Source organism: Gouania willdenowi, chromosome 9 (assembly GCF_900634775.1).
Source record: "Gouania willdenowi chromosome 9, fGouWil2.1, whole genome shotgun sequence".
In the NCBI taxonomy this organism is placed as follows: Eukaryota; Metazoa; Chordata; class Actinopteri; order Blenniiformes; family Gobiesocidae; genus Gouania; species Gouania willdenowi.
This window is the reverse complement of record NC_041052.1, coordinates 16,735,361-16,752,132: the sequence shown is the minus strand read 5'-3', so window position 1 is coordinate 16,752,132 and position 16,772 is coordinate 16,735,361. Positions and strand designations below refer to the sequence as shown.

General features: G+C 38.5%; 1 protein-coding gene across 2 annotated transcripts in view; it reads right to left on the bottom strand.

Moving 5' to 3' along the window:
• Positions 1-7,005, bottom strand: part of cux2b (cut-like homeobox 2b) — a 168,742-nt gene extending 161,737 nt beyond the window's left edge. The window contains exon 1 of one of the 2 annotated variants that reach the window (XM_028458282.1): positions 6,887-7,005. In XM_028458282.1, the coding sequence (XP_028314083.1) occupies positions 6,887-6,949 (63 nt within the window). In that variant the 5' untranslated portion in view covers positions 6,950-7,005. The remainder of the gene's footprint in view (positions 1-6,886) is intronic. The other variant, XM_028458283.1, reaches the window with a different exon arrangement.
• Between the last annotated feature and the right edge of the window lie 9,767 nt (positions 7,006-16,772).

Below are 16,772 nucleotides of genomic sequence, written 5' to 3'. Positions count from 1 at the left end.
TCCCTGCCCTCCTTTTATCAGCCGGAGGGTGAATTATTCATCCTGTACAACTCACAGGAGTGAACGGACTGCACAAGCACTAAGAACTAAGGATGTTGGCGTCAAAACCATAGACTGTAAAAAAGATGGACAGGACATCCTCCCGAGGAAGTGAAGCTTTTATTTTTAGTGCTCCCCCTGCTGACTGGCTGCAGTATAGGTCATAAACCCTGCCTCCTCAATGATAACAGATGGGATGTGGGTCAAACTGTAAAGTTAAAATACTCCTCTGCTGTGATCATTAGTTATTATTACCCTACATTGTGTTCAAGTGTTGATTTTTCTGTGAAGTTTGCTTTTATATAAGTTATTTGAGGTTGAAAAACGGGATTTGACATCAAATGACGATAGCTGACAGCCTCGGATCTTACATAGCTCTCTTTGTGAATAGCGTAAGAAGTTACGTCGTGAAGGAAAGCAGAGACATCATTAAACTTTTCCGTTCAGTTTTTTCATCTTTTTTGATCTACTAGTACTAGTACTAACCTCTATGATCTGATCATCTGAACAAGATGTTGGTAGAATTTCCAGCAGAAAGATACTTAAGTGTTTGGCATAGCTGGGCTGCGTAACTCATCAGGGCAGTATGCTAAATGGGCGGGGCGTGTTACCAGGGCTCCTCCCGTCGGACCCTACTGCGCAGACTCTGGCCCCAAATGACGTCAACTGAGTAGGAACAGCTACAGTGTATACCCACTGGCTGAAACACGTAACCATGTACACGTTGATGGCATTCTAGTCGACTGCCTAAACAATAGTATTTTTTAGGTCGTTTTTCAGTGACGTAATAAAACTCAAAGCAGAACGCACTCAAAACAAATATAAGTACGACTTATCTGTATGAGTTTTATATAAGACAGAGGAAAAACACACCCACAACAGCAACAATTTGAAATGATCATTTGAACTCCACCAGCACATGGAGCTGCTGACAGTGATGAAGATGATGTTACCTAGATAGATAACTAGCAAGATCTGGAAATAGTTTAAAACTAAAAAAATAATACTCTTTATGCAAACTGCAACACAAACGTTGATACTATAATTCAACTGGGTTTAAGCAGAACCTGACTGAAAAGCACCTCGACGTCAGTCTGTGTGCCTCACCTGATGTTAGCAAAACTCTGCTCGCTAACGTTAGCGTGTCGTATGGAAACTATGTAATGATCTCAGGGAAAAGAAGATAAAGCTAAGGAGAAGATAACTAAGCTAATTGAGGAGATGTTGTTTAAAGGTGCATGAGTGATAGAGAGCGAGTGGGTGAGAGACATTAAATTTATTGTGAGCGTAGCTACTAATGATTACATGGCTGCTCCATTTGTATGATTAGTCAGAGCTTCACTATCTTGTATTTAGAAATAGATGGATACACCCTTCTTCTATCTCATTCTCCATTTCCTTGTTGATGCTAAATTTGAGGCCTTCAAATATTTTTTGCCAATGTTAAATGTGATTGTTGATCACAATGATCATTGAATAATGTGATCAATCATTAATGTTATCACTGCCTGTTGGACTGTAATTGTCCAAATGTTTGCTGTCCAGTGCTTTAAAACAAAAACAATGCTTGGAAATGTCACATTGATTCCAGTTGTCACTGGTTTCTTATGATTCCTTTTATTCATCACTGAGCATGTGATGCTCATCCGTGTTCAGCTGGTTGTCTGTCTCAGTGTGCACATCTCGGTACTTTTCTGGGGTTTTTTTCATACTAATAATGTATTAATAACTAAATGACAATAATATTATTAGAAACAATTTTTTGCCCTTGTAGAATCGTTTGTGCTTGTTTTAGAAAAACCTTGTGTGATAGACTAGTCCATCAGAAAACATCAGTGTTGTTGACTCAACAAGGAAAACAGACATTTGGCAACACCCCTACACAACACAAAAAGCACACACTAGTTTACCGATACAATAACCTGTAATAGGAGCGTAACCGTTTAGGTGTGACCAGCAGAAATAACCAGCCATGATGATTTTACAACAGCAGATGTCGTCTTCAACCGTGACCAAGTAAGAAATCATTGATTTATGACACGTGTACCAGCAGATGTTACATTAAAGCAGCCAGAGGCCTTAGCCGCTGCTCTCTGTGAGATAACGTGAGTGATCAGACCTATGAGGGGTCCAGTGAAATATTAAAGGCTGCTTTGTTTAAAGCCAAGAAGACGATCTCTAAGGATTGAAAAGTTATTATTTCATGATGCTGCTAAGACTAGTACGTATTGTTGAAGGGTCAAGTGTAAACAACACACTCATGACCGCATAAAGGAAGCATGAATTGGTTTTTCAACAATGTGTCCCACCAACAGTGCAAAGGCCGTGCACCTATACAGTCATGCAGGAGTTCAGTCAAGTTGCTTCAATTCCAACTGGTTTCCCTCAACTAAAGCCTCAGCTGCAACACTAAAGACAAGACAAACCAATATTAAGAAAATAAAACACCAAATCCAGGAAACTCATTTTAGATCCGGATTCACAAAAAAGACAGTCAGTGGGCAAGGTCAGAAAAATCCTGTAATTTCAACATTGTCTATGATTTTTACACTTCCACTTGTAAACAACTGTATGTCAATCACTTCTAAAATGACTCACAAACATGCATCTTAACAAAACTACAAAAAATGATTGAAAAATACACAAAATAACTCACAAAACACTGTATTAATGTTCAGATTGGCCATTATTCTAAATGCTGACGTACCGGTAATCATGTGGCCCTCGGATCAGATAATCACAATTTTGTGGCCCCTGCTGTGGTCTATATAATTAATCTACCGGTACTTTATCATCCAGAAACTCTAAGTTAATGTTTTTGGGCAAAAACCTGCATGATTGCCTTTTCAAGTGACACCAAGTAGAAACACAGGCTAAGATTTCATTAATGAATCTAAATATTCTTACCCTTTGCTCTCAGTGATTCATGAAAAACTGTCGGATGAATGTCCAAAAGGGCCTTAAACTTTGATATCTACTGGTATATTAAAGTTTCTGAACCTGAAAGAAGAGGAAGAGTCCAGATGTAGAAATACTTCCCAGTAGAAAGTCTCCCTGTGCAGTCGTACTTTAGTGCCAAAGCTTCCTTTAAATAAGCCCAACCTTTAAATCTTTCCTCTCCATAAACTCAGGCTGGAGGCTTCCTCTGCTTCTGCACGTATCAATGCATCCCATCTCATCACGGCACAGGCTAATTGCTGAGGTGTCCTCAAGGAGCAATGCAGACTGAGCTCCTAGACGCCTCAATCACATTTATTTCAAATTGAACACAAGCAGACGGAAATAACTTCACTCAACAATTTATAGTTACTTTGCAACGTCGGCCATTTGTTTACTGTTAGTGAGACTTGGCGCGAGTGTGCGTTTGAAATACACACGACCAACATGTAGACGAGACGAGGTGAAGTTTATAAACCAGTTTACATGTAGTTTTCACCACATCACATAAAACTGCATAAACTATCTTAGCTCATCTTGGTACTGGATAATACTTGGCTATAAATACAGCAAATGCAAGTGACAATGCCAAATGGTGAAGCCATAAATGTACACTAGGGACACTGACAGCCACGTACAAATTAATCTGAATATAGAAATGTGTGCAACAACATAGGTTTAGCATTAGTGTTTCAATGGTTGATGCATTTTCATGCCTTTGGTTCTATTTTTTCTAAAATCCTGAAGTTTGGCACAATTTCTGCACAATGTTTTCAATTTTGGTCAAGTTTTTTCTCTTCCTTTATTGCGTTCAATACACTAACCCCACCTGCAGTGAAATAAAACAGCCTCTAACAGAATAAATAACTGCAACAAAAAAATTCATACATTGAAGGTGTACATATGGTTAAAGAAATATCTTTTTTTTTTTACACTTAGTTATGGGCAGGTTCTAATGAATCTGTGAAAACTAACAGACGCTGCTCATTTCTACACTAGTATGTCAATGTTTCAGATACTGGGCAATAACTGGAGTATCCTTCAGATAAAGCTCAATGGTTAATAACACTTAAGCATGCGGGCAATGTGAGTGTCTTGACATTTGAAGCAGTTAAAATGTTTTTTTTATCTGTACAAACTGCAGGGGAAGCTAAAACTTTCACCTTGTATTAACCAAATTCCTGCGCAAAGATGAAGGAAATGTCACAATATTCAAAACATGTTCACCTTTTCATCCATCAGTCACTAAAAATTAGAGCTGGATAACGATTCAGATTTCCCGAATCAATTCGATTCGATTTACATAGGCTTAAATTGATTAGCGATTCAATTCAATTTTCGATTAAGCAAAGGATATTTCGATCACAATACCAATTTCACTTGAACATGGATGAGATTCTCAGAAGCTCATGCTGCAAATATTAAACACTAATTTCAATGTGGTGCATTATTAAAAACGTTAATGTTTACGTTAAGAATTAGGCCCACAGCACTGCATTACACACGGTAGAAAATAAATTTTATTAATCAATATCAGGCCATTGAAAGGAAAATCGATTCAAACTGTAAAAATCTTTTCTTTTTTTTTTTTTTTTTAAAAACTCAGCCCAACTAAAATGACCATATATTGATTACAATAGATGCCACTCCTTTATGCACAGCACCAGAAAATGTATCATCAAACTGAACTGCATAACTCCCGGGTTATGACAGTTTTAATTAATTTGGGACACATTTACTCCAACCTCAATACAAAGTCTTACGTTGCTATTAAAATAGCGCTGCACAACGTTTAAAATATCATCACCCTTCTGTGTCCTGTCCATCTTTCTACACCAGTACATCCATGTTTGTTTCTTGATAGTTTTAACACGTTTAATCCTGCCTTTTCAACGCAAACTGCAGGAGAACTGAATTTTGTGTACAAATGGCTGTTATGTTTACATTGTGTAAACATAAGATTCAGTGCTAAGGTGACAGATCAACTTTATTGATCTACACGAGTTACAAAACAATTGCCATATTTTGCTTTAAACAGCTACTTTATGAACAGCACCACATCATTCCTGCTCCTCAAACATATCGCAAGTGAGTTTTGATATTCTGCAATACGATAGCTCTTACTTTTTTAGCCAAACGTAAAAACAAACAGGATTTATTGTCTAAAACGAATTATTGTATCAACATAAACACAAGTTCATGCACAAAGAGGAAGAAGATGCGCAAGAAATTCACAATATTTTCACATTTTGATCCATCAAATTCACAAAACATAATAAACTATATAAATCCTGACTATTTTAAAACACATTAAGTCTTACTTTTTGCAGCCAAACTTCAAAAAACAAACAAACCATCCATTAAATAAGTATAATACTACAGCATCACCATGGATGCATTGCAAGGCAACATTAACTTCAACTGTTTGAGTTTTGTGATATTTTAAGCACATGACTTTGCATCAACATAAATCCAAGTTCCTGTGCAAAGATGAAGGATATGTAAAAGATATTTGCAAGTCTGACTTCGTCACAATTCATTAGATTCACGTAAAATATGGGCATTATTCTTGCTTACAATAGAGGCTACTCCTTTATACACATCAGCACATCCCTGCTCTTTATACACACAAGATTCATTAACTCGTACCTTCTGCAGCCAAACCTCAAAACAAACTGTGTTTAAAGCCTAGAATGAGCATTACAAGTTCCTACAAAACATTACAAATACCACCCCCTTCTGATCTTTTAAACTGCTCATACAAATCCCTTACACTGATGTTAATACAAGTTCCTGTAAAACATGAGATCACCATTTCCTCATTGCTGACCACACCAGTGCATCCAGTTCATTCTGATACTGGGTAATAATTGAGTATCCTCCAGCCGCAGCTTCCAGACCCACCGGTCATGATGAAACGATGAATAAAACCGTGTTAGCATCATGGATGCAGTGTGAGGACAGAGGAGGCATCACTAACCCACAGCAGCAGCAGCAGCAGCAGCTCCAGCCCTGTGGAGCTTCTCTCCGGACCAGAGACAGAAAAACAGCCGAGCAGCTGATCTGTTTCCCGGCAGCCGCTCTGCGATGCTCCCTGTCAGCTCTCATGTTACACAGCATCCGTCACACGCTGCCCTTGCACCGGGAGAGGCTGCTTTACAAACATTACAGAGGAATACAGTAACACGGCCACCCTCAGACCGAGCCAAGCCTAACCGGGCAGCGGTGGAGATGGACTCTGAACCCGCTACTTTAGTGTTATTCCACCAGACTTTGGCTAAATAAACGTGTGCGTGTCCGTGTCCGTGTGTGTGTGTGACAAAGTGCTCACCTGCCACATTCTCCACCGACAATAACCGGAGACATGCTGAAACCGCAGACGGACAGTCCAGAGCCGGTGCGTTACTTCAAACCGACGCTCAGTGGTTTGCGTCACCAAAAAAAAGCTGCAAAATAAACTTTAACGCACACATAGATCAACTTCCCCCCCTGCGCGTGAGGTTAAGCAGAACCCGCAGAACCCGTGAAAATGTAGGAACGGGCGTCAAAGATGCGCAAAGTTGCAGAATTGCTCCAAGAAACGAGCGACGGCAAAAGTTTCCGTCCGTGCCGGTGTCGGTGCGCGTCACGGACGGTGAAGAGTGGAGACAGGGCGTCAGTGGTGCCGGTGCTGTCCGCGGTACTGACGCTCGGTGCACGGCACGGAGCTGCCGCTGCTGCTGCTGCTGATCAATGACTGACTGAGGCGAACAAAGGCACAACACGATCAATTCCTAATAAGTATCAATGCAAACAAACGACCGGCTGCTGGGGAAGCGCTGCCCGGGAACAGTGGCTGACGGCGGGACGCAGCTCCGCTTCCCCCCGTGGAGACACGGAAACCGAGAAAAAACAGCAGAAAAGCACCAACCTGGAGCCGCCGGAGATCAAATTTCTTCCAATATTGAAACATCGATCCTACATCGGCGGCCATCTTGGGGGATATTGAGGAGATTTTTTTTCAGCGGCTGCAATAAATATGTGGGCTGGATTCCCCCTTTTAACCACGTTCACCATCAGAGGTGGCACTTTTTTAAAAGTAAGGCGCACACTTCACACACACTGAGCCTTTATTCCACAGTTTACCCACAAACACGACAAAGAGAAGGACTTTAAAGACAAAAACTGTTACAATTCATTTGTTTCCCATTCCCAACCTGAAGCTCAGACAAAGCTTCCAAAGCAGAGGTACGCGCACCCCATAGGACACATACAGTATACATGTTGTAGTACTTTCTAAACATTTATCAATTTATCTATTTCAACAACACACTAGAATAACAGTCTCTGTTTTAGGAACATTTCAAACTATTAGTGGACTGGACCATTATTTCCATCTAACTCACGAAAGATATTTCAAAAGGCAAAATACCAAAAAGGTCAAAAATGTGTGGTCAGTCCCGCAGGCCACGTGCTGCCCTCGGTCTAATTTTGTGCGGCCCCCAAATTATATACACAAAATGACAAAAATACATTTAATAAAATTACTCTAAAATGACTAAAATACATAAAATGACTATAGAAAACACACAAAACAACAACAGAAATGCCCAAAAACAGAAAAAACAATAGACAAAATGACAAAACAATATAAATGACGAAGAAATACACAACATTACTAAAAAAAACACACACAAAATGTCATTAAAGAGAGATAAAACCCTTTTTTTCTTTCCTGTGTTAATGCTCAGATTGGTCATTATTGTAAATGCTGACATTAATGTTGATAATGTGCTTCTCAGATACCGTCACATTTCTGTGGCCCTTGCTGTAATAAAAGTTGCCTTGTCTGCATGAAAATGATCTGCTTTCCACAGAGGTTGACAAACCACTAGGATACATTACTTTGTAGTAGGTACTTTTAAACAGATATCAATCATATTAAAAATAATAGAACAGCCTCTTTTTTTTTTTTACATAAAACTGTGGACTTACAGATCATGACGAGCGGACATTACATTTCAGTATAACTTTAAAGAAGTTTTAAAAGACAAAAGCAAAACACGAGAGATAAAAATCAGCGTACGCTGCTGGCACGACCGGTAATTATTAAATCTACAGCCTAGGTTCCCACAGTGGGGTACACAAATAGAAATTAAAAACAGTGTGACAATATTGGAAACTAGAATATAAATAGAGCAGCAGTCAGGAGCCTCCATGCATTGCCACAAATTACACATTGGCCGCTGTAGGACTGCCCTCTAGCAGTGACTGAAAAACAATCTGGTCAAAAAAGCTCAAATACGACAAGAGATGCATTGCTTTGCTCTAGCCACACGTGCTGTCAAGACCTTGATGCCCTTTGCCACCATGTGCTTGTGTGAAAGTCGATTTTCAGCTTTGACAAACGTGAAAACACAATACAGAACAAGACTTTGCGTGGAGAACGATTAAAGACTCAGACGCTCAAATGCAGCATTCAGTGCATCTCTCACCCTTCACATTAAAGTTTTAGCAAGTTGTATTTCACAGTTTCAGGGTGATGAATATGTTGTAGGCAGTGGCTATCCGTGCGGTTGCCGTATCAATATACTGACATTCTATCCGTACGCAGCGCCCCTATTTGGCCAGCTTAGGTCACTTGATTGGTCAGTCATTGGCCAGTTTAGGTCACGTGACTAAGACTAAACCTAAACCCAAAAATGATTGCAATATTGTGTTATACCCTAATCCTAAGATGCTACGTACGTGATTGATTGTTTATTCCGAGTTCAATGTACATTACATATACACATGACTCTTTTCAAATTAATATACTTTCATATATACATAAACTCGAAAAGGAGTGGAAAGAAGTAAACTTAAGTTCCGACCCCTGGAATTGTCATAATTCATATCAGTGGTTGTTTCCTTTCACAAAACAGTTAACATAACAGTTTACATGCAAGAAACATACATATGCATATACACATAGTTATATATACTGTACTCATATAAATATACAAAAAGATATGTTACCAACAATGGTAAGTACTTTAGTAGATCACAATCTATTGTTAAGCTCTTATATGTAACAGTTTTATTTCATTATATATGTATTTCGGTAACCGTACCAATAGCACCGGGGGTTGTCCGTACGGCAACCGTACAAATAGACACTTTCTATGTTGTATTACTGCTATATGTTAAATTAACAAATGTTTGGTAGATTTATTTTTCCAAAAAAAAAGATTGTTTTCTCACTGAAAATGCCAGTAAGCTAATTAATTAATTAAATAAAGCAAACAAGTGATAATTCTGAATAAGATGTTATATTGTGTGCTTAAAGATTATTCTTTTTTTATCATATATTCATTATTCCTCAACAAGATTGGTAATTTCACTGTAGGGCTTGTTTTTAAGCGTGTTAGTTAATTCCACGCAAAAACATCAGAGGGAAACAGTTTGAATTAAAAAAGATTAAAATGTATTTATTTACCATGTTCCAGTGAGAGAAGCATGTGAGGGACTCTGTAGGTGATTCATCACAGGTGTAGTGCATTGTGATTAATCACACCTGTTTTCTATCTTGTATAGGAGTGGCTGGGAGGAGGAGCTACCAGAAGTCTGGAGCAGACAGATGCAATTTGGACTCCCAACTCCTGTAGAGGCCAGAGCTAACTGATGCTATGCTAACTGTGCTATCTGTGCTTGGCAATTAAAGCCAGAAAATCTGCTTTCACCTGAATAGTAGACCTGCTGCAGAAATGTTCTGTCATTATCTTATGGACAGTTAACCTTCACATTATTACATTTTAGATCTCAACCATAAGTTCTCAACTCGTGGGTCGGAGCCTAATAGTTTGAGGGAATAAATGATCGGTTCTTGTGTTTACTTAAAGTAAGCTAGTAAAGTAAGATAATGCTACATGAACATAGTCCATTCAAAATAAATACACAGAAATGTTTTCTTAACTTTTCTTGTAAACGTTACAACCCATAAAAACTGATCTGCAAACCATCTTTTGGATTCTGACCCACCTCTAGTCTAAACCATTTAAGTTCTCAGAACCCAGTGGTGAGTTTTGAGCTTTTGGTTAGGCAACTAAAAATAAGATTTGTTTTTATCACAATTCTAGAAACACGTGGCACATGTTCATTCAATAAAAGCTGCAACATGTATATATTGATAAACATTGTGTGTGCTGATTTTTACACAATTTCATCCCAATTACAAAATGTTCTGATTGGATTTCTCTGTTAATGTGTGAAATATGCCTAAGGTACTTACATACATTTCAATAGCTGGGTTGTTGTATTTTTTAAAAAAAAAAAAAAAACATGAGAGGACCAACATCTGCAGTAATAAAGCACCATGCAGAGATAACATCTGCTGTAGTGATGCATGATAATTATACAGTTTAACACAATACTAGTAACCTTTTGATGGGATCAGGCTGTGGTTGTGCAGGCAACCAATGAGATAAGTGTCAAGCTATAATAGGATTCAACACCATGTTGATGCATAATAATGTTTATTATACAACCTAAGTCGAGCAGAGCTTTAATAATGCACGGGGATATGCTGTAATAGTGTAGACCAGACATAGGCAACTGGTGGCCCGGGGGCCATGTGTGGCCCTCTGTCTAATTTTGTGTGATCTCCAAAAATTGTATTTCAAGAAGTTGAAAAGAATATAAAGCCCAACATAATACACGAAATAACTCAGAAAACACACAAATCGACAGCAAAATGCACAAAATACAGAAAAAAATTCCAAAAATACACAAAATGACAACAAAGACAGACACAACCACATGAACAAACAAAATAACTACGAAAACACCAAAAACAACACATTACAGAATAGCTCCAAAGACACACAAACTGTCAAAAAAATAACACAAAATGACAGGAAAATACAAAAAACAAAAATACAGAACGCAAAATGCACATATTGACAACATAAATGCAGAAAATGAGAGAAAAATACAACAACACAAAAAATAACAAACATATAATGACTCCAAAAACACACAAAATGACTCCAAACTGACAAAACACCAAAACCACAAACAAAGACAAAAAAAAAGAATGTGTTAATACTTAGATCAGTCGATATTCTAAATGCTGACAGAAATGTTGATAATGTGGCCCTCGGATCAGATACAATTGCATTTTTGTGGCCCCAGCTGTGATAGAATTGCCCATCCCTGGTGTAAACTATGTACCATGTTTTTTTGTGTCACAATGTAAAGATTAGGTGAATATTAATAGATGCATGTTGTTATTAAATACAAAGCGTAGATAATCATGCAGTAACTGCATATACCTACTACTACAAATAAAGTTATTTGCATTTAATTGTTTTATTTAGTTCCTTGTTGAATGAAGTAAGTGATGCACATAAAAGTGACATCAAAACGAGAGTTCACAAGAATTATTGAGTAGTTCTAATTAGTTTAATGTGCTATGTAAATGTAACTTTTTGAGATATTACCTGAGTGTGTGTTTGTGTGTGTGTGTGTGCTCTAACTCTGTAGCTGTGATCAGTGTGTTGCGCCCCCTGCTGACACCACATGCTCAGGCCCAAGGTTATCATCTCATGTGTGTGTGTCCCTCATTAATTATACAGGATTATCACATCCATCAAAGACAGTTGGTGTTCGCACCTCCTTCTGTCTGATATCTGTCAGGAACAACAGAGACTCAGGGCTGCTTCCAGTCACTTTGATACGCTGATACAACCTGAATCAGACTTATTCAACCATAACATGTCGGGACAGACTTAACTACAAACAACAAAATGTTTTCCACAAACATTAACCATATACTGTATTAAAGGAGCATAGTACAGAATCAGGAAATAAGACTCCATACTGAAACTAAAACAAACGTAAAAAACGAGGTTTTAATGGCCGGTTTCAGGTCAAGCTCGGATATCTGAATAGCTGTCGGGTTCAGGTCAGGTTCGGTTTTGCTCTGTCGGGTTCGACCCGAACTAGGATGAAAAAATGCTCCCTGATCCGCACTCTAATGCTGCGTTCACACCGAATGCGTCACAAAATGTTTGCGCGACCAGATTTCGTACAAAGTCAATGGATAGATGCGGCCTTGAGGCGAAATCTTTCCTGTGCGGTCCGATCCACGCGTCAAGAGCGTTGGCTGTGCGAGCACGCTCCCGATTTTTTGTCATATTCGCACATTTGCAAGAGTTGAAAATATTGAACTCCTGCGACTGTTTCGCGTGACGAAAGCCAATCAGTCTTTGTTGAAGATGACGTCAGGCTGTCAACACAGACACCAGTCTGTTCACCCATTCAACCATGGAGTAGAAGCTGTGTGTGACCACCAAGAGGTGGTAGTAGCAGGTAAAAGTTATCTCTGTAGTTTTCATCTTTGAAAGTCAGCACTGAGCTAGGATAGCATTAGTTGCTAATCACACCAGCTTTTTTCACTGGTGGTTTATGTTTATGAGAGAAGAAAAAGGAGCGCAGCTCCTCGCTTCAGCAGTTTCCGCGGAACCAAACAGTAGTTTGGTCCATGGTGCTTGTCTGCAGTCTCCAAGCCGTCTTCTTCTTCTTTATTTCTGGCAGAGTGGATGCCTCTCCAAGCCGCCAAGAACGTGCATCGTCATTTGACGTCACAGCCGCAGGACTACGCGGGAAATTCAGGCCCAGCATTGTAGAACAAAATGCATCTCACAGTCTGTTCAGAGAAATAAGGAGATATGTGTGTGGGCTCTTTCTTCTAAGGTTTGAACGCTTCATTAGCATTAAAAAGACTTAAATTAATGGCTGTTTTTTCACAAATCCTGCCCTATGCTCCTTTAAGCTGCAAAGACAAAATGATAGTAATGATATGCTGGACTTTCAGGACATTGTATGATCTGGTATCAGCTTTCTGCTTTAAAGTGCACACCTCATTTCTTTAGCCAAAAATTTGAATTTTACCATTATTGTGCAACTCTAAGTCAATGAAAACTCGTCCAGGGCCTGTAGGAAGTATGTATTGCTATAGAAAAATGGGAGGTTTAATATTTAGCACTGTAATATAGGCTAGCATACATCTGCAACTTGCTGAGAGAGAGGTGTGTGTGTAGCTAGTCAACTAAATGAACTGTGCATAGCAAAATATTTAGCACTGTAATATAGGCTACATTTATATAGTGAAAGCCTATTTATTTTTTATTTTTGTTTGATTATGTTTTATTGTTATTATTACCTTAGTTACAAACAATTGCTCACTGAGGACACCTGCTGGTCAATATTTACGGGGTGTTTTTTTTTTAGGATATTAAGGATATTTAGTTGTTTTCAAAAGCCTTTTGAGCAGATTCTACGTGGCTGTCAACTTATCCTGAGTTGCCATGAATAACTGTCAACATTGAACTGTTCTACAATGCTGCATTTAAGACAATTTTATGAAATAATTAATTAACGGTATCATTGCAGTTCAAATAAATCTGACATTGCACACCCTTGAGCCAAGCAGCAGCCATGTTGAAAGTCTCAGGTCAATCTGAGCCTGATTTGCAGAGATATTTGAGGAACAGACAGACACACAGACAGAGATTCCTTAGATAGAAGATAAGAAGATGTTCTTAAAGTTGTAAAGCAAAAGGTTACAGCTATCTCGGTGCCTCTGGGATCTGAACTTTAAAAGTCCTTCAATTTGCAAATAAGTTTCTCAAAAACGGCAACTCAATTTGCAGGAGCTTTATGGGACTATTTGCAAGAACTTCCAGGGGTTTTAAAAAGAAATGTCTTGTCCCTGCACTTCTTAGGTAGTCACATTGAATTTGTGTTGATTATAAAAAGCGACTGGGATATGATGTAATTTACACAATGTTTAATTTTTTTACTGTAATTTTAACACTGGGTCGAGTCGGATGGTCCTGCTGGCTGGATTCGGGCCGTGGGCCTTGAGTTTGGCATGGTAACTTCAACAGCTTGCAACTGTAAGGTGGTTAAAGTTGGATCTGCTAAAATGTTATTTAAAGGGACATTGATACTGAAAAAACAGATTGCACAACAAAGTACTCATATATTTGTCTGGAGAAATGTCATTTTGTTCATAACATGATTTGCAAAAAAGTTTTTTCAGAATGCTCGTTGACCATTTTGCACTATTACGTTATATTCCACTGGTCCGGCCCACTTTAGATCAAACTGAGGTGGATGTGACCCCTGAATTTAAATCTGTGGGACCCCTTAGTTTTACATTCGTGGCTAGAGTGGACATGGGCTCGTCTATAAACGGTTGCATTTACAGACCTTGGAGTCGCTGTTAGCTTACAAATAAACTGGAAGAGATTCGTCGCCTTTATAATAAGTGCTGACTAGGCCAGTGGGAGTGAGGCCCAAGGCCAAGGCAGGCTGACATAATAATACTGTATCATGTTTTTCTGCAGTCAGTGCCTTCTCCTCGCCCTTCTCGCTCTGCTCTGTTTCAGGTGTCTCGAAGCTGATGATGACAGTTCCTGAACTGTGCTTCATGGCTTAACTAGTATGAGACACTGATATTCTATCTCTCTATCCTGTTCTGTTGGTCCTTCTGTCCACTAACCCCAACCAGTCGAAGCAGATGGCTGTCACCTCTGAACCTGGTTCTGCTGGAGATTTCTTCCCACTGTCCCTAATGCTTGTTCGTGTGGATCTTGTTGTTGTTTTTTTCCTTATTATTATTAATTTTATATTTTTATAGCGCTATGAGATGACCTTTGTTGTAATTTGCGCTATATAAATAAAGATTGATTGATTAAATCAGGAATTCAGAGCACTGTCTGGATCAAACCACATCTGTCAGTGGGAAAGTTGGTGTGTAGCAGCATCTGCTGGAAGAAGTGTGTAAGTGAACAGTAGAGTGCGTGGAAACATCACTGTGTAGGAGAAATGGGTAAAATGTCAAATATGTTAATTGGAGAAGATGATAAGCTAAAAAAACAAAACAAAAACAAAAAAATTTTAATTTAAAAAAGCGCAAGTAAGATTAGATGAGCTCAAATAACCGAAATGAGATAAGATAACACGAGATAAGATAGAATGAAGTGAGATTAAATAAACTTGCTTAAACTAAGATAGGATAAGATGAGATGTTTATTTTGCACATACTTTGAAGCAGTGTTAATTTAGTCCATAGTCATTTTTGTTAACGTTTCTAATCAACCATGCTTTTCTACCTGACTAAATCTGAATTAAGACTTAAGGCCAACAATGGCTACATCTTTGATTGCACATGAATTTCTTATTTATTAATTCATTCATTCATCCATTGACCTGCTTAATAGTATTCAAGGTCGTGGGGGTCTGCTAATACCCAGTGCTATATGTGGGCCTACACTTTGGACATGGCACCAATCCATCATAGGGCAAACACAGGGCTTTCCTAACAAACGTATTCAGCCTGTTTGCTTCGATAGTCTCCATGCTCCCCCACCAGAACACAACAGTCCAGAATAACGCATTGGCCACCAAATGGTATGAAAACTAAAGGAACCCACTGCAGACACCAAATAACAACATTGTTTTTGATTTCCATTATTTTTTGGTATAGAGATATACTGTATATATAAATGCACATGTGGAAATCCTATCCTGACCCAATAGTGATGTGGTTTTCCTGTGGAAAGACTGAGCACTGTGTTCTTTCTATGCAAGTCTTTGTTTTGATGGGTTCTACAGGTTTCTCCATGCACTGAAACCCACACCTCATAACTAATCCTTGCTCTCCACATCAATAAACTCATGCAACAATGCAGATGAAAGCAGATAGTCAATAGGACAGAGCCCTGTTGTCCTATTGATGAGGTATTGATGTATTTGTCTGCTCACAATCATGGCATCAGGACAGAAACAGGAGCACACATAGAGAGGGAGTGAGAAGAGGTAAACAGCTCAGTGTCACTAAATGTAGATAAATATAAAAATACAAATGCTTTCTCAGCTCTAGTCTTCACTTAGTTAATCAAATACCATAACCTTGATGACTGAGAAGCTTCACAGAAAGGAGAACATCATTAGCTCTGATAACACTCAGCCTGGCTCTAATCATATCAGCGTAGCTGTTGTTTTTTCTAATTATGGGAGACTCCGGTGGGCTGCTTTTCCCTAGAGAGCATCGAAGCCTTCTTCTCCTGACACCGAGCCGCAGATAATGAAATTTTATTCATCTATATCTCCTCCGTGTGCACAGATGGAACAGATGTTTGCAAAAGCCCCTCCAGATGTTACAGGGAAGCCTGGACAACATGGAGCAGGTCTACGTCATCACATATGGAGAATGGAAAGAGCAGGTGTGGATGAAACCTACATTATTTAAATTACTACTGATGCAAAAGCTGATTGTTCAGCTTCAGCTATGAAGTGCAGATAGATACATTTACTAAATACAGCATGAATATGAAATAATCCTATCTAGGGTAGATCGATAGATCGATCGAGTAGATGGATGAATGGATAATAGATAGAAAGATAAATAGATAGAGTATATGGATGAATAATAGATGGATGGATGGATCGATCTATCTATTATTCATCCATCTACTCTATCAATCGATCGATCGATAGATCGAATAAATGGATGAATGAATGGATAACAAATCGATAGATAGATGATAGATAGATAGATAGACAGATAGATAGATAGATAGATAGATAGATAGATAGATAGATTCATATATAAAGTAGATGGATGGATGGATAGCCACTACTACCATACTTTTTCTACAAAAAATTGAAATAGTAATCTGCATTAATATACATACATATTTAATATTAATATTTTTTTAATGATATACAGTATACTGTACAATGAGATAAAATAAATCTATAAATGT